The sequence below is a fragment of the Cibotium barometz genome, chromosome 51, assembly GCF_041138505.1.
Source record: "Cibotium barometz isolate CiBa-2024 chromosome 51, ASM4113850v1, whole genome shotgun sequence".
NCBI classification, from domain to species: domain Eukaryota; kingdom Viridiplantae; phylum Streptophyta; class Polypodiopsida; order Cyatheales; family Cibotiaceae; genus Cibotium; species Cibotium barometz.
The window spans coordinates 35,824,556-35,847,826 of NC_141096.1; the positions used below are offsets into that span (position 1 = coordinate 35,824,556).

Sequence of the window (23,271 nt, forward strand, 5' to 3'; positions counted from 1 at the left end):
TCTCACATCCTCGAGAATAGATGTTTTCTTGAAATATTGGTGATCAGAATCCATGGTATTGAACAGAACAAACACACATGCACACACAAGCCTTGAGGCTGAGCAGAGGCAGAGGCAGCAGCTATGTTCAATATTTGAACAGCTGCTGCAGAAGAAGAAGCAGGAGAAGGCTGTCGGCGACGGCCGGCAGGTACAATCGACAGTCCACAAGGAGAGGTGACTGCCCTCTGCAAGAACAGGAAACAAGCGACGACCCTCTCCATAGTAGGAACAGTCGACGGCCCTTTCTCCAGCAAGAACAAGCGACGACCCTGACTCTCTTCTCGCACACACGCTATGCACGAATTGACCACTGCTGGAATCTCTCTCTCACACACACACCTTTCTCTCTCTCTTTCTCTCACACGCGTGCGCGCACGTGCACATACATATACATTCATGCACATGTGACACATGTAAATGCACACATATACATATGTATGTGTGTGTGCACATTCCAGTAGAATAATCTTAGTAAGGAGTATGCTATAGCAGTAATGGAAGCCTTGTTCCTTGTTTGTAATTTGCAGGATGGTCACAATGTGATCTGGAGCCAGGATTCGATCTCACAAATATTAAAGAGGACACTTACAATGCATAGCATAGATACGGTAACAATGAATCTATCAGATGACTAAATGTCTTGAATAGCATTAAATTTTGACAATTAAAAGCAGTTATAGCATTGCAATAAGAGAAAACTACTATAGGAGCTTTAATTGCTGTTTTTCCTTCCCCCTATGCAACTTTAGCATAAGGCCAGTTACACACATGGTTGCCACCTATCCAAGCTCAAGGATCTAAAGCTTTCTGACTACATATTTGGAACAATGGGTGGGTTGTCTTTTCACAGCTTGAGCTGCCCATTGTTGAGGATGCTAACAGGGATGCCAACAAATGCCCATCCCAGGCTGGTTGATGGACGGACAACCGGCAGCGGACATGGATGGCAGGCTCCTGGAGCCAATGAAAGGGGTGGTTTTTGTGTGCAGCAGGGGTAATACTGCTGGTGAAAGTTGGTGGTGCAGGTCATCTGTTTGTTGGTGCAAAGGAGGTGTTGCAGCTAGTTCTGCCCATCACTTTTGAGGATGGGAGATTGTCCAATACAACACATGCATTGCATCTTTTATGTTTGCTTGATGTATGGAAATGTCTTGAAGGTGTGAATTGTTTACTTGTATGGACATTATCATTCTACCACTGGTGAAAGGATCTGGGTATCACCAGCTTGGGACTTAACCCGTGACATTAAGGTTTTTGGATCAAACTCACAAGGATATGGAGGTTCGTGAGACATCATTGGGACCTGTTCCCATGTTTGAACTCATCCTATGGACTTGGTTATGATGGAGTTTTGGTGAGACACATTGGGACTTGTGCCAATGTTTGAACTCATCATATGGACCTAGTTGAGTTTCGGTGAGACATGGTTGGGACTTCTGCCCAATGCCTAAATTCAACGTTGTGGAGTACAAGCTTGGAAGATGGGGTTAGGCCAATACAATAGTGCATTAAACATACTTGTTTGACATGTGACATACACGTGTGCACACACACGTATGGGAAGGGGTAACAGCTGCAACATCATTATTGGCACCATTTTTGAAGATCCTCTCATGCAGGTGGTCTCTAGTTCAAGGGTGTCCGTAGGCCACCCATAGACGTATGCATAGCTAGGGCTCAGGTTATTGACCTATATTCAACCACTACGAGGATAGAGGAACATTTGTTGGTTTGGATTCGGTATACAAGTTTCATTTGCATGATGTATTGGGCAATTCGGTGGATTACCCACAAGCTTGTGTTAAAAATTCTTCATTTGGTACTTAAATATCTTATGAAGGGCGGGGAAGGGGGGGGTGGGGTAACCCTATCTTCGGCCCCAACGTTGTGTTGATGGTCTTGATATCTCACTTGGCACATTCTAGTGCCTTGTTCATGGTGGTGGATTATTTAAATGCGATTAAAGTTTTGTGGTTCATTTAAGTGATCAAATAAGTTAATGGTTAAGTATAAAGCACTCCTCCCCAAGGATCACCTAATGTACATGCATAAACAAGGTTAGAAGGGTGCATGCAAGCTCACCACCCAACTGTAGGTCGCATCTGCAACCACCCTTGAGCCAGGGGCTAAGGTTCCACTCCCATGGGCCAAGCCAGTTAGCCCTGGCGTCCCATACGACCTGAGCTTGTCCTAAGGGACCCTCGGCAAGATTGCTTGTGATCGCCATGTCCATGACAAGAGTGTGACGAGGCTCCGACCGATAACAATCAATAATAATAATAACCCATGGCCTTACTTATATAGTGATAAGTGCCGCAATAAATAACCATCCAGTCATAAATAGCGTGTTCACATGGATTTATTAATAATTAACCCTAGCCACCCGTATCCGCATGCTCCTCCTCTGATCTTGGAGTCAGATTAAGCCCTAATTCCAAGGATTAGTGTTAGGTACGCTGTCACCATTTGCTCCCTTCACCAGTCTTGACCAGTGTTTCACACACAGGGCGGAACCAAGGTGTGAACGGGGATTTTCCACAGAAGAAAGCTAGAGCATTTTACTGGCATGGTTTGTCTTGAAAGATGGCCTTACAACAGCAACATGGGATTTTATTCAATAAAGTGACTTAAAATGTTTAGAAGTCGATGTGTTCCCAAATCATTAAAGACGGGCTGGACATATTATTATTTTGGGCATGGACAGGTGAACAAAAGGAGGCGCCTAGATGAAACTTGGGCATCAAGCCAAGAAAAGCATAAAAGTTAATATTTTTGGGCTAAAACTTGGAGTACAAGCCAAGAAAAGCATAAAGTATTTATTTTGGGCCAACTCGGTTATTTTTGGCAAAAAGGGGAAAAGCACTTCAAATATAGCTAGTCGATCCCTCTTGTAGTTTCTCTCTCCTCTGCTGGCCGATTATAGATTTTCTCTCCTCTCTCTTGCGCTGGCCGTACAACAACTCCTAGTGATGATCTCTTGCGCTGGCCATACAACAGGGAGTTCTCTCTCTCTTCTGGCCTTGTCATGGACAGATTTGGGCTTGTTTATGGAGCAGGGGGTTGTGATTTGAGAGCTCTTTTGGGGCTGATTTATTGCTCTGTTTTGGGGCTGATTTGGCACGGAACTCAGGGCTGTTTTGGGCTCCGTACCGGGCTGTTTTATGGATAGTTTGTGGGCTGATTATGAGCTGGTTATGGGACTGTTTTGAGACAGTCTTTGGATGGCTTTTTGAGTGCTATGTTTGTATCTTGGCTCTAGATTGAGATCTGGGCAAGAGATTTGTGCTGTTGCTTTGCGGAAAATCCGGTGTTGTAGGCACCCGCACCTTGGTATCTTGTAAAAGCTTCTCTCTGAATAAAGTTGTTCCTATGGATGGCTGGCCGTTATGGCTCAGTGCGGTCTTATTGTATTATTTATGGTTCTTCCGCTGTGTTATCATGCTCTGTCTCTGGTATTTGAAGTGTTGGTTTGGTCTATTATTGTCGTTCCGGGAGTCCCTTTATTTGTGACTCTGGTATGAGAGCAAAGGCTTTCTCGGAAGCAAGAGTCTTTCTTCCAACAATGAGAAAGAGAAAAGATCAGAAGTGGAGACTACACTGACTAAGAGTTTTGCTATCGAGCTTATGGAAGCAGTTATGACCATGAGGAGTAGATAGATTGGTCTAAGGATTTATGGATTCACAGATTTTATCCTCGGAATATGGAGTTGGTTTTATGTGTTCGTGTTCAGCACTCTTTCCATATGGACTATTGTGGATTATAAATCAAGCTTACGAGTAAGCTATATGGAGCTATATCTCAAGATACCTTATGTGTATGCTAAGGAGATATTTCTTTTGGCTTCATGACGAACCTGGCAAAGATAAAAGCTTAGTATACTTTGAGTTTTACAAAGTTGCTGCTTTTTGCAATTTATTGCAAGTGTTTTGGACACTTAACCCTTGTATGCCTGTACAAGGAGAATTGTGTGTTGTTTGTTTGCCTTGAATTGTTTGAGCTAAACATTATGGTTGAAAAGCTTGGGTTATATGGTTTTTCTTACGGATATGTCCATATGTCCAAGGACTATGGATTGAGTTTTTGGCTCCTTTTGGTTGGATGGAATATGTTTTTTGGTTTCCTTTATTTGGGATACGAAACTCATGGATATGGATCGAGGATTTTTCTATGGATTTCTTTTATCGGCCGAAATGCCTGTAAACTATTGGCGGGGTTGAAATGCTTGTAAAACTATCTGTCATGGACATGTTTATGGAGAACTAGGATATTGGCTTATTCTCATCTTATCTTCTACACTTGAGCCAACCTCTCCTTCTAGGTTTGTGATCAGGATAGTCACAAGAAACGATGGAACCGGGAGGTAGAAACGTAGAAACTCATTTCTACGTGGTGAAAATGCAAAAACAGAAGGAAAAAGGTGCCAAAAAAAAGGCATGTCCCAAAAAAAAAGCGGCTAGCAAAAAGACGACTTGCAAATATTAACATGGTTGGGCACTTGCAAAAAAAACGCAAACATCAAAAAACGGCCACCTGCAAAAAGGCAACCTAAAAAAACGGTGACATGCAAAAAGGCAACCTGCAAAAAATGGAACCTACAAAAAAAAATCGCTGGCCAAGCCCAAGCCCGTTAGAAAAAAAAAACGTTAGCAAAAAATACTCGTCAACAAAAAAAAACGTTAGCAAAAAACGCCTGTTAACAAAAAAACGTTAGCAAAAAAAATGCCCCATGATCTTGATGTATTTCACTGTACTACATAATGAGATCTCATTGAGCAAATAAATGTCCACTTCTTTTAATGTTTTTTGAATAGTTTGTGTATGTTTAATTATGTGAGTCCTACGGGCCTACTGAAGTATTTGTTTTTTGTGCATTAAGTTTTACACGCGTCGTTTCTTGGCGTTTCGGTTTCCTTTATTTGGCCCGGTCTCGTTTCCTCTACCTGGCCCGGTCCTGGTCCGTTTCCCGGTCCCGATGGCTATGATCGGGATACCACCGTGGAGTGCACGTGGTAGAGTGAACTTGAGCCCACCTCTCCTCTAAGGTGTGTGGTCGGAGTACCAACATGGAGTGCATGTGGTAGAGTGAACTTGAGCCCACAAAGTGTATGTTTTGAGTACCGACATGGAGTGCATGTGGTAGAGTGGACATGACCCCTTGTTGGCTGGAGACTTATGTCTGCGCGCCGAGGGTCATGTGATCTAACATCTCATTTGGCAGGGGACTGTGTCTACGCCAACTGTGGATGGATTCATTCATGGAAGGGTGGTAACCCTGGTGAGTGAATTTTGTGAACTCATGGAAGGGTAGTTGCCTTGGTGAGTGAAGCCTCATGGAAGGGGAAACCTTGGCGAGCATGTTCATTCATGGAGGGGTGGTAACCCTGGTGAGTGTCGCATGAACTTATGGAAGGGGAATTGCCCTGGTGAGTGAAGCCTCGTGAAGGGGAAACCGTGGTGAGCATGTATGGTTTCATGGAAGGGTTGTTGCTGTGGTGAACCATATGGACATGTGAAGCATGTTTGGCTTGGGCATGCGTATGGATCATAGGGGTATTGCCCTTATGCAGTCCAATGGCACGGCAAGATGATTTGTGGCTATATATTCTGCTTACTTTTCTTTTGTAGGTACTTAAAGCTACTTATGGATTTATGAATTTATGAATATTTGGGACACGGTTGGCTCTTGTGCCTGTGTCTAGTTATTATCTGGTTTATGGACTTATGGATATTTGAGACACAGTTGGTTCTTGTGCCTGTGTTTGGTTATTGTCAGAGTTGTTGACTCGGGATATGGATAAAGTTTCGATACGGTTGGCTCTTGTACCTGTACCTGATTTATGGCTTTCATGCTGGAATTATGAAATATTTCGGATTGGCAGTGCATCTGCTATTGTCGAAGGATATCTCAGTGGTATCATGTTTATATAATTGTGCACAATTGCTTTATCAGACGGAGGGGATGTCACCATTTGGTCTCTTCACCAGTCTTGACCAGTGTTTCACACACTGGGTTGAATTAAGGTGTGAACGGGGATCTTCCATAGAAGAAAGCTAGAGCATTTTACTAGCATGGTTTGGCCTGAAAGATGGCCATACAGCATGAGCAACATGGGGTTTTATTCAATAAAGTGACTTATAATGTTTATAAGTCTGTGTGTTCCCAAATCATTAAAGACGGGCTAGACATATTATTATTTTGGGCATGGACAGTGGACAAAAGGAGGCGGCTAGATGAAACTTGGGCATCAAGCTAGGAAAAGCATAAAAGTTGATATTTTTGGGCTAAACTTGGAGTACAAGCCAAGAAAAGCATAAAGTAGTTATTTTGGGCCAACTCGATTATTTTTGGCAAAAAGGGGAAAAGCACTTCAAATATAGCTAGTCGACTTCATTAAAAGGATCTGGGGGGCTTCTCTTTTTGCCATGCACATCCCTCTTGGAGTTTCTCTCCTTTGCTGGCTGACTGCAGATTTTCTCTCTCTCTCTTGCGCTGGCCGTTCCGCAACTCCTGGTGATGATCTCTTGCACTGGCCGTACAGCAGGCAATTTTCTCTCTCTTCTGGCCTTGTCATGGGCAGATTTGGGCTTGTTTATGGAGCAGATTTTGGGGCTGATTTGAGAGCTGTTTTCAGGGCTGTTTTGGGCTCCGTACCGGGCTGTTTTATGGACAGTTTATGGGCTGGTTATGAGCTGGTTATGGGACTGTTTTGAGACAATCTTCGGATAGCTTTTTGAGTGCTATGTTTGTATCTTGGCTCTAGATTGAGATCTGGGCAAGAGATTTGTGCTAATGCTTTGTGGAAAATCCGGTGTTGTAGGCACCTGCACCTCGGTATCTTGTAAAAGCTTCTCTCTAAATAAAGAAGTTCCTGGGGGGCGGCCATTCCGGCTCAGTGCGGTCTTATTTTATTATTAATGGTTCTTCCGCTGTGTTATCATGCTTTGTCTCTGGTATTTGAAGTGTTGGTATGGTCAGCCGCCTGCACCTGACCCTGCCCAACTAACACCGACTGTCCTGGGGGCCACCTACGCTACGCTGCTTCAACGTCCCGCCATCTCCACATCTGTAGTCCCGCTTTCTGTACCTGGTCATCTCAAGCGGGTCAAGTTATCTCATTTGCAGGTATTTTTATTTAAAAAAAAAACAAAAAACAACAAACAACAAACAACAAACAACAAAATTGTTGCAGACATGCTGGTGCAGGTTCAGTGAATTTTGGGGGTTTGGCAAAATTCCCCTTTGCATGGAAAATTGCAGGAGGCACCATTAGTATTTGATGTAGAATTGCCAAAAATTGAACATGCTGCTTTGGTTGGAATTTGGGGGTTTTTCAAATTAAGTTCAAAATCAGCAAATTAAAACTCTCCTAGTTGCAGCAATTTGGGGCTTTTGTGAAAATTGGGCAATTGACTGCACATTGAAGCAATTGTAGTGCATAAAAATTGGGGCTTTTCAGATTGGAGCATGTAATTGGGGATTACAACGGTGATTGTCACATATGTATACACATTGTGTGTAATTGGACAATTTGGTGCAGGTTTATACTTGCTTCAGGTTGCAGGCAAAAATTTGCACAGGACATTTGGTTGCCTGGCAGTGCACATTGGTGCTTGGTTTGCCTGCAGGTGTATTTTGTCGACATGGCTCAAATGCTACAGATGTATTTGGTGTGCTCACCCAGGAGGACAAGTTGGATGGATCAAACTACTCCCTCTGGAGTTTCATGATCCGTAATTTGCTAGTAGCCAAAGGGCTTTGGGGCATCGTGTGTGATGATGACACACGCCCACTTACCATACAGCCAGCAACGCCTCAAAGGGGAGGTGCTCAAAGAGCTCCTGAGGTAGAACTTGCTCCCACACAAGAGCAGAAGAGATGGGACTCTAGGGATGCACAAGCCATGTCCTTGATAGCCATTTCAGTGAAAAGGACTATTATTCCACACATTCGGTCTTGCAAGACATCGAAGCTTGCATGGGACACATTGGAAGGAATGTATCAAGTACGCAACGAGGCAAGAGTTGCCTACTTGAGAGGCAATTGGATCTTCTTTCTATGGATGAGGGTGACTCCATGTCAGATCATCTCACCAAAGTGAGAGATTTGCAGAAACAATTGCTCAACATTGATGAGGTTATCCTAGACAGACAGCTGGTCACCAACACTCTTCATTCTTTACCACCTTCCTACTTGGGCTTTCACACCTCTCTCAACCTCTCTATGAGAGGAGACGGTGATCCCGTAACTTTTGAAGAGCTGGTGGGTTTACTCTTGCAGGAAGAGCAAACAAGAGCTAACCTATCTAGCAACCGTGGTGGAGACAAGGCATTTACAGCCAAGGATAAGGGTAAAGCAAAGAGCTTTAAGCATGGGGGACAACAGTCTAGTAAGGCTGGTCATGGACAGCCCTCTTCTGGTGGTGAAAAGTTTGACAAAGGGGATGCAAACAAGCCTAAAAAGAAGGGCAAATGTCACTACTGCCATAAGCCTGGCCACTACATCAATGAATGTAGAAAGCGGATTGCAAAAGAGAAAAAGAAAGATGCAGGCAATGCAGCAGAGCAGACTCTTCTGACAAAGCATAGCAATCGGCTAATGTAATTCAGGAAGAGTACACTTTTTTGGTACATGCACTAGTGCAACACCAAGTGCTTCAGACAATGATATGTCTTGCATTGCATTTGATAGACAGGATGTATCATGGTATTTTGATCATAGTCACATGGGACGCGAAATGGGGACGGGGAACGGGGACGGAAAAGATTGAGAATGGCCATTCCCTGTCACTATAGAGTGACATGGGACGGGAATGGGAACGGAAAGATGCTGCCATCCCATAGTCACAGGGAATGGGCATTTTTAGACTCGGGAATGTTGGGGATGGCAGCATCTTCCCGTTCCCATTCCCGTCCCATGTCACTCTATAGTCACAGGGAATGGCCATTCTCAATCTTTTCCGTCCCCGTTCCCCGTCTCCATTTCGCGTCCCATGTGACAATGTGCCATCCCCAACATTCCCAAGACTAAAAATGCCCATTCCTTGTGACTATGAAATTTTTGATAGTGGTGCTTCAAGCCATATCATTTCATGCAAAGATGTATTTTAGCACTTGGTTTATGCTTCAAATGGCCGCACTGTATCATGTGCAGATTATACCACATATCCAGTAAAGGGAATTGGCAATGTCATACTTGTTGTAGCCAATGGTGCCAATATATGTATGACAAATGTGTTGTATGTTCCAGGGATAAAGAAAAATATGCTCTCCGTCTCAGCCATAAACGACCAAGGTTTAAAGGTTGAATTTGAAGATGGGAAGTGTTTGGTAAAAGACCCATCAAAGGGTTATGAAATAGTTACTTCCAGAACACGATACAAAGGCTTGTATAAGCTGGACAGCTATGACAAGCGTACTTATGATGCAAATACGGTGGCTGCCCACACTCCTGCTATGCATGATGCAGAGCTATGGCATGCTCGTTTTGGGCATGTAAATTTTCGGAGTCTGATGCTTTTGCAGAAGCATCATATGGTTGATAATATGCCGTCTCTTGAGTCTCCAACAAGACATGTATGTGAGGGGTGTATTTTGGGAAAGATGCATCGAAAACCATTTCCCAAGGATGGAGCTGTTAGAGCTGAAAGTAAATTACAGCTCATACACAGTGATGTATGTGGTCCAATGCGGACACCATAGTTGTTACGAGGCGTGCCTAACGGTTAGAGGCGTTCGAGGTGTACGATTGCCTGATCGAGGCGTCAACAATTTTTTTAAAATCATTTTTTTATTATTTTTATTTATTTTTTGCTGGTTTGAGTCTTTAGACGGGGGCTTTAAGGGCCCAAGGCAGCCCCTCTCACACACACACTCTCTCTCTCCCTCATTCTCTCCCTCCCTCCCTTAAGCCTTTCTCAAGACCCAAAGTTCAAAGTTTAAACTTCAAACACACTAGGATGATGATGTTTTTTATACCCACTTTTGGAGCTCTCTCTATACTACCGGTTCATATCAGTTCATTTCATTTTACTTTGTACCCTTGAATCTTGATGATGTATCCGGATGATGATGATGGACTATTTTGGTCTCATAGGTCATTTTGGCCTTTTGCAGACGTTTAATACAGCTTTCTCATACACACCCTCTCTCTCCCTCCCTCAAGGCTCATACATACACACTCTAGTCTCTCTCTCTCTCTCTCTCTCTCTCTCTCTCTCTCAACTTTCACTATATATATTATATCTATCTATCACTTTATATATATATATATATTCTAACGTCTCTAAAAAATATGACGCCTCTAACAACCTTGGCGGACACCATCCATATTGGGGCATCTTTATTTCGTCACATTCATTGATGACTACTCTAGGTTTGCTTGGGTTTATGTAACTTGTGGCGCCCGGGGGACTAGGGCCTTTGGCACACTTGTTGATACCATCAATGCATATTAAAACATTTAAACATGGCCACAGCCTTAACACATATCCATCATCACTTTGCATAAAACATAAAGCTGGACAAAACATCCACAAATGCTGAAAATGGAGCTTGTACATGTGACACCGCATAGAGGCCGGAATGGGCCGACGACGACACCCCTCCCCCCCCCCCCCCCCTTGGAGTATTTTATTACCCAAGGAGAATAATATCATGTACAAGCTTTGAGAGCCTTACTCTCCCCACGGGAGATGCCGGATTATCCATATACAAATGCCATAACACAGCCCAACACAAGGCTACCAAGCCGGAACATAGGCTATAGAAATGCCGAACCAACAATATAATCCATATACCTCTGTGTGGGTACTGATTCTTTCCCAAAAACCACGGGTCTTCATGCAATAGAGTTGGTACAGCAAGTACAACTCTCCATTCAACCGGTACAAGTACAATGGTTGGTACGGCCGATACAGTGGCTGATACAGGAGGTACAGTGGCTGGTACGGTCGGCACAATGGCTAGTACAGTAGGTATAACAAGTACAAATGTTGGTACAGTAGGTACAATGGGGCTGGTACAGCAAGAACAAGGACTGGTATAGCCAATACAGTGGCTGGTACAGAAGGTACAAGGGCTGGTACAAGTACAATGGCTAGAAATCATAATAAATGATTAAATACCCTTGCCTTCAGTATTTCTTCGTGATGGAAGCCTCCAAAACAGTCCCCAAAAGTCGGTATTCTTCATGGGCAGCCTTCAAGAGGGAGAAAGAGAGTAGCCATCATTAGGGCAGCCTGTAACGGTGGTAGAGGCTAGTGTGCAGCAAGAGAGCCTCTATTAATGAAGAGAGAGGGCTCCATTTTATAGATTTGGGCCTCCCATGAGCTAAAATGGCAAGAGAAGGCTACAATGACAAGTGGAGAGCCACACGATAGCTGAAGTGAGAAGTGTGAGGCCACTTGTCTCACTTTGATCCACTTTCTAACAAGTGTCAGGCCACTTGGCTCACTTTGGTCCACTTTCTTGCCACATGTCCCAATCTAAGAGATGGGCCTTCCATAAGCTTTATCTCTAAAAATATCCCAATTGGTAGACATTCTGTCATAGGCACTTTGCCAACTCTTGGTATTTGCTCAATTCGAGATGAAACCTAACCAAATTCTTAATTGGATCCCATCACTATAGTGGTTGGGCGGTTGGCTAACCCACGGGACTGATGACGCGAACAGAATTTCCATCGGAGTTGGGCCCAAAATAGCAACTCTCCTAAAATTTAGGAGTGTGGTCCTTTGTATTCTAGGATAATCCCCCGTTCCCAAAGCTTGTGCTTTCCAAATATTTAGACATCCTCGAGTCCACCAGACCCCTTTTATACTGGGAAATGTCCAGGCTGGTGACAATTTACCCCTTGAAAGCGAAAGCAGAGGTGTTTACATGCTTTTGACACTTTGTAGCAATGGCTGAAAATATGTGTGGATGTAAAGTCCAAACACTCCGCTCAGATAGAGGTGGAGAATACATGTCAAATGCATTCAAGGATTATATGCTTCAAAAGGGCATGAAACACCAATGTACTGTGCCTTATACTCCGCAGCAGAATGGTGTAGCTAAGAGGAAAAATAGATCTGTCATGGAGATGGCAAGATGCATGGTGAAAGCACAAAAGTTGCCTCACAATTTTTGGATGGAAGCTATAATGTGTGCAACTCACATGTTGAACAGGTGTCCAACAAAAGCTTTGAAAACCATAACACCATTTGAGGCTTGGTATAGCCGAAAGCCAAAAGTGGATTATATGCATACATTTGGGTGTTTGACATATGCACATGTGCCAGAACAACTCCGAACAAAGCTAGATGATAAAGCAATGTGGGCTACAGCAATGGGAGCAAAGGATACCGTCTTTATAATCCAACAACACACAGGATTTTTGTCAGTAGAGATGTGGTATTTGCTGAAAATTCAGTACAGTCCATGTACAGCTTGTATAAAAGTCATGATATAGGCATACATGACATGTTTGATGGACTATTACCCATTGCAATTAGGGGGGATTCAGATCAGCCAGCCCCTACACAAGAAAATCCTCATGTAGAACATGTGGAACAGCCAACAATTCAGCCCCCTTCTATGGAAGAAGTAGAAGATCTTGTTAGGGAAGAGCAAACAACCATAGACATAGCCAAGTCGGTGCCAAGATGGTTGTTGAAAACTTTGCAAGAAAGCAAACTTGCAGCTCCACTCATAGGTAGAACAAGGGCTAGTTCCAACCATGCATTGAATATGCATCATGGGGAGTCTGCGTTAGCCATGGGTGGTCTCTTTGATTCAGAAGAGCCTTCTTCTTATGAAGAAGCACATGAGAATGAGCACTGGGTGCAAGCTATGCAAGATGAAATCTCTTCTATCATGAAGAACAATACTTGGGATCTTGTGGCCTTGCCGAAAGGAAAGAATGTCATTGGAACAAAGTGGGTGTACAAAGTCAAAAGGAAGTCTGATGGTACTATTGACAGGTACAAAGCAAGACTTGTGGCTAAAGGCTACTCTCAGAAAAAGGGAATAGATTATGAGGAGACTTTTGCTCCTACTTCGAGAATGACTACAATAAGATCAGTGATTGCATTGGCTGCACATAAAGGATGGAAAGTGCATCAATTGGACATCAAAACTGCATTCTTAAATGGGGATTTACAGGAGGAAGTATATGTAAATCAGCCCATTGGTTTTGTAGTTCCTAGTGAGGAACATAAAGTATGCAGGTTACACAAAGCATTGTATGGGTTAAAGCAAGCTCCAAGAGCTTGGTATGATAAAATACATGCTCATCTAACCAGCCAAGGTTATGTGAATAGTCCAGCTGAAAGCACATTGTATGTGAAGAAAACCGGTGCCGATATTCTCATAGTCATCTTGTATGTAGATGACACGCTCATAACAGGGACTAGCAAAGCACAAATTTTAGATTTAAAAGGTGATTTGAAAGCTGAATTTGATATGTCAGATTTGGGGCCTTTACACTACTATCTCGGCATATAGTTTATGCATAGAGATGATGGCATTGTTATGCAGCAAACTAAGTACATAAAAAGTTTGCTAAAAAGGTTTCACATGGATGAATTTAAGCCCATTTCTACTCCAGTAGAACTAGGTGTACTGCTTACTATGCATGATATTGGAGAGCCTTTTGAGGCCGGCATTTTCAGCCAGGCAGTGGGATGCCTCATTTACTTGTGTAACATGAGGCCTGACATATCTTTTGGGTGTCTTTGTTGAGCAAATTCATGCACAGCCCAAGCACAAAGCATTGGCAAGCAGTCAAACACATTTTTCGTTATCTTCAGGGTACCCTAGATCTTGGTTTGTTCTATCCCAGGGGAGCAGTTTGCAGCTTTATGCATACAGTGATTCAGATTGGGCTGGTGATTATGATACCAGGCAATCCACTAGTGGGAATTGTTTTTTTCATGGTAGTTCATGCATATCTTGGTTGAGCAAAAAGCAACCCACTGTTGCCACATCTACTTGCGAGGCTGAGTACAGGGCAGTCTTCAGAGCTACAGTAGATTGTGTATGGTTGAGGAGATTATTGGCTGATCTTCGTGAGTGTCAGTAGACACCCACCACCATTCACTGATAGCCTGTCACTAGCCTCGACATTTCCCAGTATGAAAGGGGTTAGGTGGACTCCAGGATGTCTGAATATTTGGAAAGTACAAGCTTTGGGAATGGGGGATTATCCTAGAATACAAAGGACCACACTCCTAAATTTTAGGAGAGTTGCTATTTTTTGGCCCGACTCCGATGGAAATTTTGTTCGCGTCATTACATCTGGAATTGAGCGGATACCAAGAGTTGGCAAAGTACCTATGACAGAATGTCTACCAGTTGGGATATTTTTAGAGGTAAAGATTATGGAAGGACCCATCTCTTAGATTGGGACATGTGGCAAGAAAGTGGACCAAAGTGAGACAAGTGGCCTGACACTTGTTAGAAAATGGATCAAAGTGAGACAAGTGGCCTCACACTTGTCACTTCAGCTATTGTGTGGCCCTCCACTTGTCATTGTAGCCTTCTCTTGCCATTTTAGCTCATGGGAGGCCCAAATCTATAAATTGGAGCCCTCTCTCTTCATTAATGGAGGCTCTCTTGCTCCGCACTAGCCTCTACCACCGTTACAGGTTGCCCTAATGATGGCTACTCTCTTTCTGTCTCACTTGAAGGCTGCCCATGAAGAATACCGGCTGTTGGGGACTGTTTTGGAGGCTTCCATCGCGAAGAAATACATAAAGGCAAGGGTATTTAATCATTTATTATGATTTCTAGCCATTGTACTTATTGTACCAGCATTTGTACTTGCTGTACCTGCTGTACCAGCCCTTGTACTGGCTGTACCAGCTTTTGTACTTGCTATACCACCCATTGTATCGGTTCTACCAGCTTCTGTACTTACTGTACCTGTTGTACCAGCCACCGTACCGGCTGTACCAGCCATTGTACCTGCTGTACCAGCCCTTGTACTGGCTGTACCAGCTTCTATACTTGCTGTACCACCCATTGTACCCGCTATACCAGCTTCTGTACTTGTTGTACCTACTGTACCAGCCACCGTACCGGCTGTACCAGCCACTGTACCTACTGTTCCAGCCACTATACCGGCTGTACCAGCCATTGTACCTACTGTACCGGCTGAATGGAGAGTTGTACTTGCTGTACCCTCTCTATTGCATGAAGACCCGTGGTTTTTGGGGAAGAATCAGTACCCACACGGAGGTATATGGATTATATTGTTGGCTCGGCATTTCTACAGCCTATGTTCCGGCTTGGTAGCCTTGTGTTGGGCTGTGTTATGGCATTTGTATATGGATAATCCGGCGTCTCCCGTGGGGAGAGTAAGGCCCTCAAAGCTTGTACATGATATTATTCTCCTTGGGTAATAAAATACTCCAAGGGGGGGGGTCGGCCCATTCCGGCCTCTATGCGGTGTCACACGTGCAAGCTCCATTTTCAGCATTTGTGGATGTTTTGTCCAGCTTTTATGTTTTATGCAAAGTGATGATGGATATGTGTTAAGGTTGTGGCCATGTTTAAGTGTTTTAATATGCTTTGATGGTATCAACAAGTGTGTCAAAGGCCCTAGTCCCTTGGGCACCCGCCGCGAGTTTCATAGCCAGAGTGCTATTTTTGGCACATCTTAGAGGGTTTTAGAATTTAGGTACAAGTGGCATATACACGTATGCACATGTGCACATTTTGCACATTTAGGCTTAAAATCATATATATGAAATTTTTATTTAATATTCCCATTAATTTGACTAATTTACCTTGGGTTTTCTATGAGAATTGACTCTACGTAAGTTGGACTACACATGCATGCATAGGCCCTAGGTATAAATTTCAAGAGTTAATTTCACAAAAATGGATTTATTTACTTATTCTAGGCCAACATTACTCAAGTTTGTGATTTCTTTTGAGGCACATCATAAATTTCCTCTCTCTAGAATATTACTGAGCAATAAATATTTACAAGTCCTTGAAATACCTATAAGAGGGGTCTTACACTATGGAGCTAACCTCCCGATAGAAGGAGGGCCATAAGGGATATCAAGCATGGGGGTAACTTGTAGAAGGCTCTGTAGATCCATTGGGCATGGGAAGGTGGCTTTGTGCCTATCCAAGATCTCCTCAAGTTGGGAGTGATGTCTGTGTTGTTGGCGAGGTCCACGGAGTCGGGGACGTCGGGCTTGCTGTAGGGTGGTGGCCTGATCTAGAGTCACACCAAAGTGGGGTTTGGTGGGTGGTTGGGCACTCAAGACTGTGTGGCTCGATGAGGCTGTGGATATGTCATCCATGGTTGGTGTGGCGTCCTTGTGGTCGAAAGAATTGAGTGATGGTCACTTGGGGTCGGGGTGGATGTCTCCCATAAGGTCTCGACTCTCTAATTAGTGAGTCTCTGTGGTGATGAAGCTCTAATAGGAAGAGGCCTAGGCGCTAATCTGGATAATCCATGATCCTGGATAAGGCTCCAAACCCCTCTCTGAAGATGAAGAGATAGTGGAGTGATGGCTAGGAAGTGGACAGATGCTGCAGAGGAGGCAGCTTGTATATACCCTCAAGAGATGGAAAATCTCATAGATGAAGGATCGACCCAAGATGACATCATAGGCGGCATTACGAAAGTCCATGACCACAAATGTGAGGTGGAATGTTATGTCACAGACTTTGACCTTGAGGTCATGTGCTATGCCTATAGTGGTTTTGCAGATTTCCCATCTGCAAGCTTGATCACCAATGTGGTATGATCAAGGCATGATTGGCCCTAGTTTTCCCAACATGTTTGTGTGAGGATGCTTACGCAACACCTCCATCCAGGATGCCTTTTGGCTGTTTTGAAGGGTTTTAAAAAATATTCGCCCAAATTTGGACATTTTAGGGCATTTTTTGAAAACATTTGTCCCATTTTCTATAATTTTAGATTTATATAGGAAGAATAAGCGCCAACCCACCTACACTTATATATTCATGGAGGCATCTTATTTTTTTCCCTGAATAGGTACCTCCTATTGGCCGATCACCATGCACAATCGAATATAGTTCAGCTAATGAGCAACACGGAGTATCCATCGCAAATAGAATTAGTCTTTGCAACTCATGGTGGTGGGCCTAGCATGTCACGTCTGCTTTCCCCTGGGTCTAAGGTATATTTGCACTTCCATGAAAACATTAAATTATCAATAAGCACCCTCTATGTTGAACATCTTGAGCAGATCTAGGTGAGCCTTCTTCTTGAAGCTTCATTGGACCAAAATTGTAGTACCTCCATCTGATATTGGATTTTATCAATAAGCACCCATTGTATTATAACATCTTGAGCAGATCTCCAGGTGAATCTTCTTGAAGCTCCATCGGATTGGACTTATCTAACAATTGTAGTGCCTTCATCCGATATCAGACTTATCAGATGATTATAGTGTGACATCCGTATGGTCATTTATTGCATATCTAAGACAGAATCTATCATATAGGTATGGCTATAGGTTTTGGAGGTAGAAAGGAACCTCCCTTGGATCTCATAATATACGGTGCACTTGCATATGAAGTGCTCCTCTGACTCGACCTCCCTCTGGCATATAGTGCATTTCCTCTCCTCACGAGTATCTGTATCGCTCTCCCTGTCTCTATCATCAGGCGGTGCGATGACACCTGCAATTGGCCCATTGCAATCCGCATGGCATGTGACATGTATATGTGAAAATATCTAGCCCTCAGTATGAAACCATCCTCTGTAAGCACTCTACCAAAGGGGTGCTCCATACAGCAATGCCAGAGTGACCAAGGTGTCAAATAACCACATCTCGGTCCTTGGCTGGAAATGGGCCTCGAAGCACTGTCTCTCTACGAGAGCAAGAGAAGCATACCCTCGCATCAGTCTAGCCTCTGCAGCATAGCTCATCGAGAAGACCGGTCGGGTAAAAGTGACTCCCAAGGACGCACATGAGTGTGCAACCTCCACTGGGCTGCCCATGTAGGTGAAACTCAGTTGAGATTTATGTGTTGAAGACCATAACCTTGGTTTTCCCAAGGTTCTACTTTGAGATCCCGGCGTCCCGCTGTGCACAAAAATCTTGTTATGTGTCAAGATGCCTCTGGAGAATCTGCAATAAGCACAATGTCATCAGCATAAAGTAGTATGGAAACACGGATGCCTGCTAGTGATAAGGCTCCTCCCCCTCCTCTATCAATGAAGGCTGAAATCTCATCGATGTAGAGGCCAAAGAGAGTGGGAGACAATGGGCATCCTTGCTTCACTCCAATGGTACTGGAGATCTCCGCTGATGATAATCCTCCTGGGCATCTCACCTGCCCTATGATCAACTCATATAATGCAATGATCCCCCAGATCATGTCTGATGGTACCCCCAAATCATGGAGTCTCTGCGGTAGTTTGGCTTGGGGTACTGTATCAAAAGCTTTGTGGAAATCCACAAAACAGGTGTAAACCTGTTGGTGTCATGCTTTGGCCTCCTCTATGATGGCTTAGAGGGTGAAGATGTGATCCAAAGTGGAGAATGACCTGTGTGAGCCTGCCTACCCTGATGCTTTGGTGTAAACCCGTTGGTGTCATGCTTTGGCCTCCTCTATGATGGCTTAGAGGGTGAAGATGTGATCCAAAGTGGAGAACGACCTGTGTGAGCCTGCCTACCCTGTCTCTCTGCTAGTGTGCTGAGCTCCATCTCAAGTAATGACCCATAAAGTTTGGCCAGTGTGTGGCCAATCGTAATAGTCATGTAATTGTTGGGGTCCATGGGATCTTTGGCTTTATGGATGAGTGTGATGGTATGGGCTGTCCAGGTGGTTGGGAAGCCTTCCGAAAGAGCTCGGTTGAACATATGGGCCAGGCGAGAGGTCAAAAATCCCCCGCATGAGAGAGAGAGAGAGAGAGAGAGAGAGAGAGTGGGAGCACAATGGAAAGAGTGATTGCACAACACAATGATGAATGAATTATGATAAAACTTCCACCATGTACAATGCTTTTATAGGCACCAGTGCCCTTATCTTTTATCTCTTAACAAAAGGGTGTTCACACGTAAAGTGTTCACACCATTGGACACTACTAGAATCTGAAACGAAAATATCCAACAGCTTAAGCCTAACTTGTGGAGGGAGAGCTTTGGTGGTGTACGGGACACTAGGGCTTGGGTCAAGAGCAAAGCCTTGTGTTTGCCTAGCCTCAATCCAGAGTGAAGCAATGACTGGAGTCTGGGACGGGAGCTTGCCAGCTTCTTCGTCAAAGTCTCTAAGCTGGTTGGGAGTAAATATGTTTCTTGATGAAATTAATATGTAATGGAATGAATGCTTGATCACCTCAGCTTGATAAAGTAGGTGATATTTATTTTCATTCCATGATTGTGCTTGGTATTCTATTTATTCAAAAACGAGTTCATCAAAGTTTTTTTATTGCTAATTTTTTGATGGGGCGAGGTGAGTTGCTAATGGATCGTGTTGATATTTGGCTGATGCATTTTTTCCTTCGCAAGGGTTATGCATACAGTCATTTGATAAACTGACGATTCTGAAACTGCTTTCTTATGTATCTTATAAGCTCAATGTTTAAAGCTAATGTGAAGACTAATCAGAAAGACCATGATTAATTTTTAGTGTGATGCCTTTACTCCAGCTGGGCAGCCTTGATAACCCACAATAAAGTGGGTGGCAGCCATGAAATGGGGACACCCATACTTGCCATGCATAATGTTTTTAGTAAGCATATGCTTGATGGAGCACCTGCTGAGCTATATGTCTAATATGCATTATGCAATCAGTACCCCACAGCAACAAGAGATGTTCTTAGGTGCGAGTGCCATTCCCGCATAACCAGACTAATTATTATTACTACAATTATTTTCTTGCCACACGTGTGTGGGGGAGGGGGGGGGGGTGGGGTGGGGTTTGGGATTGGTAGAGGCAGTGACATCCTCTATAAATAAGCGGGATTTTCACTTTAAATGGCTCAGCTGGCTCCAGGATTTTAAAAGCTAAAATTGCCTCTCCTATTTCGTGGGAGGAACGTAAAGTTAGGATTATTGAGAAAATTTTCTAATTGGATTTAGAGAACACTTAATGCTTCCATGAACTCGAGGAACAATAAGAATTTATTGACTTTTTTGATAGAAAGTGGTATTAGGAATTTGTGAATTGCAAGGCCTGTTCATTTGTACCTTTGATGTCTACAAAAAATAAATTCTTTTATGAGAGCTGGAGAGTTTTTAGATAATATATATGTGTAGAACTTATCGTTCGTAATCTTAAATTCAATTAAAACAGTATTTTAATTCAAACTAATCAATTCACAATTTAGATTTAAGGCCTCCAAGGTTTAACATCTTAACCCTCAAACCTAAAACCTCATCTCATGAGCAGTGGAAACTTTGCTCCTGGCCTTAAAATCCGTTTCCACATAAAAAAGCAAGAGCTGAAAGTTGGTAATTGATATATAACAAAATCAAACTTGGAACAAATTGAACCAGATATGCTGAAACTAAAAAAGGCCGTTGTGTTTCTCCAAATTATAGAGTGCCAAAGATAAAAGTTAGTCGTAACCTTTTGTTGGTGCTCTCTCTATGTCCTATTCAGTGGCATTAGAAACTGAATTTCTTTTTTTTGCCAAAGTAATAACAGCAACAAAGCTCATAATTACCATAATTATGTATTTGCAATCACCAAAATTATCATGACAATCAACATCATAGATTATTGACCACTTATTCTAATGTCATGTTCTTGACACGTGTTAAGTTGCACGAGTAAATTATGCCCTATACTACAAAGTATTTTCAATATTTTAGATGGTTGGTTTATTTTTATCAATGAGTTTATGCAAGTTTAGGTTTGATTGTCATTTAGCTACTTGGATATGTTTTTGCTAGCTCATAGGTGTCTTATTTTTTCAGATCATAACTTTTGATAACTACGGAGTTTCTGGGCATCCAAATCACTCAGCTGTGTATCGAGGCGTATGGTATGCTTCTAACTTTTGTTTTATGTGATGTCTTTGTGGTAGAAGTGGATCCATTAGGGTGAATTTTCCCAGTTTAAGCTGGCCACCACATTGAAACTGCATCACATACATGTGCCATTCCCTTGGATTTAGTCCCTCAATCACCATTTCAGCCTCATCACTCAGCAGTAGGCACTGGTTGGGAGATTATTGGGAGCTTGACTGCATGGCACGTTTGGAGATCTCGTGTACAATTGAGTCCATTGAGGGCACCTTCCACATTTAGGCATTGCCAATCATTTGGTCAGATACTGTACATTCATCTTGAATAAAATTTCAGAGATCTTCCAAGATAGTGTAGTGTACACGAGAGGCCTTCATGCGTATTTGGAAAGATAACCCCTTCTTGGCTGATATAAGCTTTGGTATCTTATGGAACTTTTGAAGTCCTGACATTGTGAAAATGAGTTGGGAGTACAAACATTGTACGTCCGTGATATATACGAGAATTTCAACCCATTATTTTCTGATCCTGTGATATCGTTGCAGTGCATTTCTGCTAAATTGTGCAAAGAATTCTAAGGACCAAGACAGTCTCAACTTTGAAGCATGGAAGCTGGTATGCTGCAGATTACACTTTTCAGTATCGTTCAGATTGAAAAGTCTGGATGTACTTTATCCAAGTCTAGAACTGTATTTCATGGCTGCATAGGTTCTTATCCATGGTTCCCGGGGTCTGGGGAATATCAATCCCCACTCTTCCTTTGCAGTGAAGTCCCCCTTCACAATCTATGCCAATTCCTGCCACAGTTGGAAAATGTTGCCGACTTGTCAGCCTAGAATTCCCTTGTCCGTGCTATCGATAACAGCAATGCTCTTTTGTGCTGACCTGTTTACGTAGAACACTCTTGTCTCAGCAGTCACATCAACCCCCCTTCTGGCGACTCATGATGCCAGGGAATGGCCAGCTGGTTAGTCGTTCCCATTTTGATCTTTAATGACTGAGTGGACACTTGGTGACATGATCTGTCCAGGAAAGTGTGAACATCACAGAAAAGTATGTCGGACCTGTATGTGCTTTGTACTCGATGTGGAGTAGTAGAAATACGACTCAAAGCCACTGCTTTTACAGCAGATATCCTTGGCACAACATTGCAGCTATGAGGCAACATGCAACACAATGGCTATGGTATGACATTTAACTATATCCGTGGTTTTTGTTGGAGCATAGGCATGTGTAGGTTCATAAAAACGCACTAACAGGGATGCTGCATTGGCAGGTACAGACGCCTGTTTGTCATTTTTTCCCACTATACATACTTAAATACACTCCACAAAATTGATTTTTGAGAGCCGCCTTCACATTTACATGGAAGCAAGCCCTGCATGCATACACGAATTTCATTCAAGTATAGAGACAGTCTGTGGTCCCAGAAGCATGCAATTTTTTGGTCTGGCTTGATCAACAAAGAATGCACACAGTGTTGCAGATAAGGGGAATGTGAGCTCGAAGTAAGCCAGATTAGTATACCCTTAGTCTTCAAAAGACTCGGAAGTTCTTTTTCTCTACATTTTGTACACGTTTTTTAGCCAGCAAGACAATTACATTTTGTACATATCATCCCTTTTGAAAGCCTTTTCTTTACTAAAAGTATTGTCACTTTTGATTGATACTTAATTATGAAATGTTGGAACATGAGTGGCTAAAGCAATTTTAGAAAATTATGGAAGAGTTGATGTAGATGGTGGAATTTTGTTTTTCTTTTGTAAACATGAAATTTTAAAATTCTTAAGTAATTTTTTTAGAGCACTATTTTTTGTGTTTTGTAGTATCACTTGATATTTTAACAACTGGAGATTTAGCGCTTATTTTTGCCACCAAAAAGTTCATGTAAATGTTGCAATGAAGGGAACCTAAGGGTTGTACTCATTAGCATGGAGTACACACGTTCCACTTATCATAGGGAGTAGCACCTATTGCACTCATAATGGAGTACACACACAGCTTCTCAAGAGGGAGAAGTTCACCATAAAAGCTTAGAGCTCCAAAGAGTAAGAGTACTCATGAAAGTATAATGATGATCAAAAAGGATACAATGTCCATAAGCCTTATACATGATATAGCTCAAGGTCCCCCAATAGTACACATGTAAATGTCCCTAAGCCCAAGTGCCTAGGTCCCATTTCTCATGTGCATGTGCAACGAAATCTACTTCATTACAAACCATCCCCTCCTACAATGATTTTGTCCTCGAAATCGAAGGGTGGTCATGTCCAAAGAAAGGAC

General features: G+C 42.9%; 1 protein-coding gene across 1 annotated transcript; it reads left to right on the forward strand.

The window, feature by feature from the left end:
• Positions 1–521: 521 nt before the first annotated feature.
• On the forward strand, positions 522–22,680 carry LOC147609589 (uncharacterized). Its single transcript, XM_086787674.1, has 5 exons — positions 522–650; positions 20,938–21,005; positions 21,534–21,603; positions 22,019–22,173; positions 22,265–22,680. The coding sequence occupies exons 1-5, from the start codon at positions 537–539 to the stop codon at positions 22,332–22,334; spliced, it is 477 nt and encodes a 158-aa protein (XP_086643800.1). The 5' UTR covers positions 522–536; the 3' UTR covers positions 22,335–22,680.
• Positions 22,681–23,271: the final 591 nt, after the last annotated feature.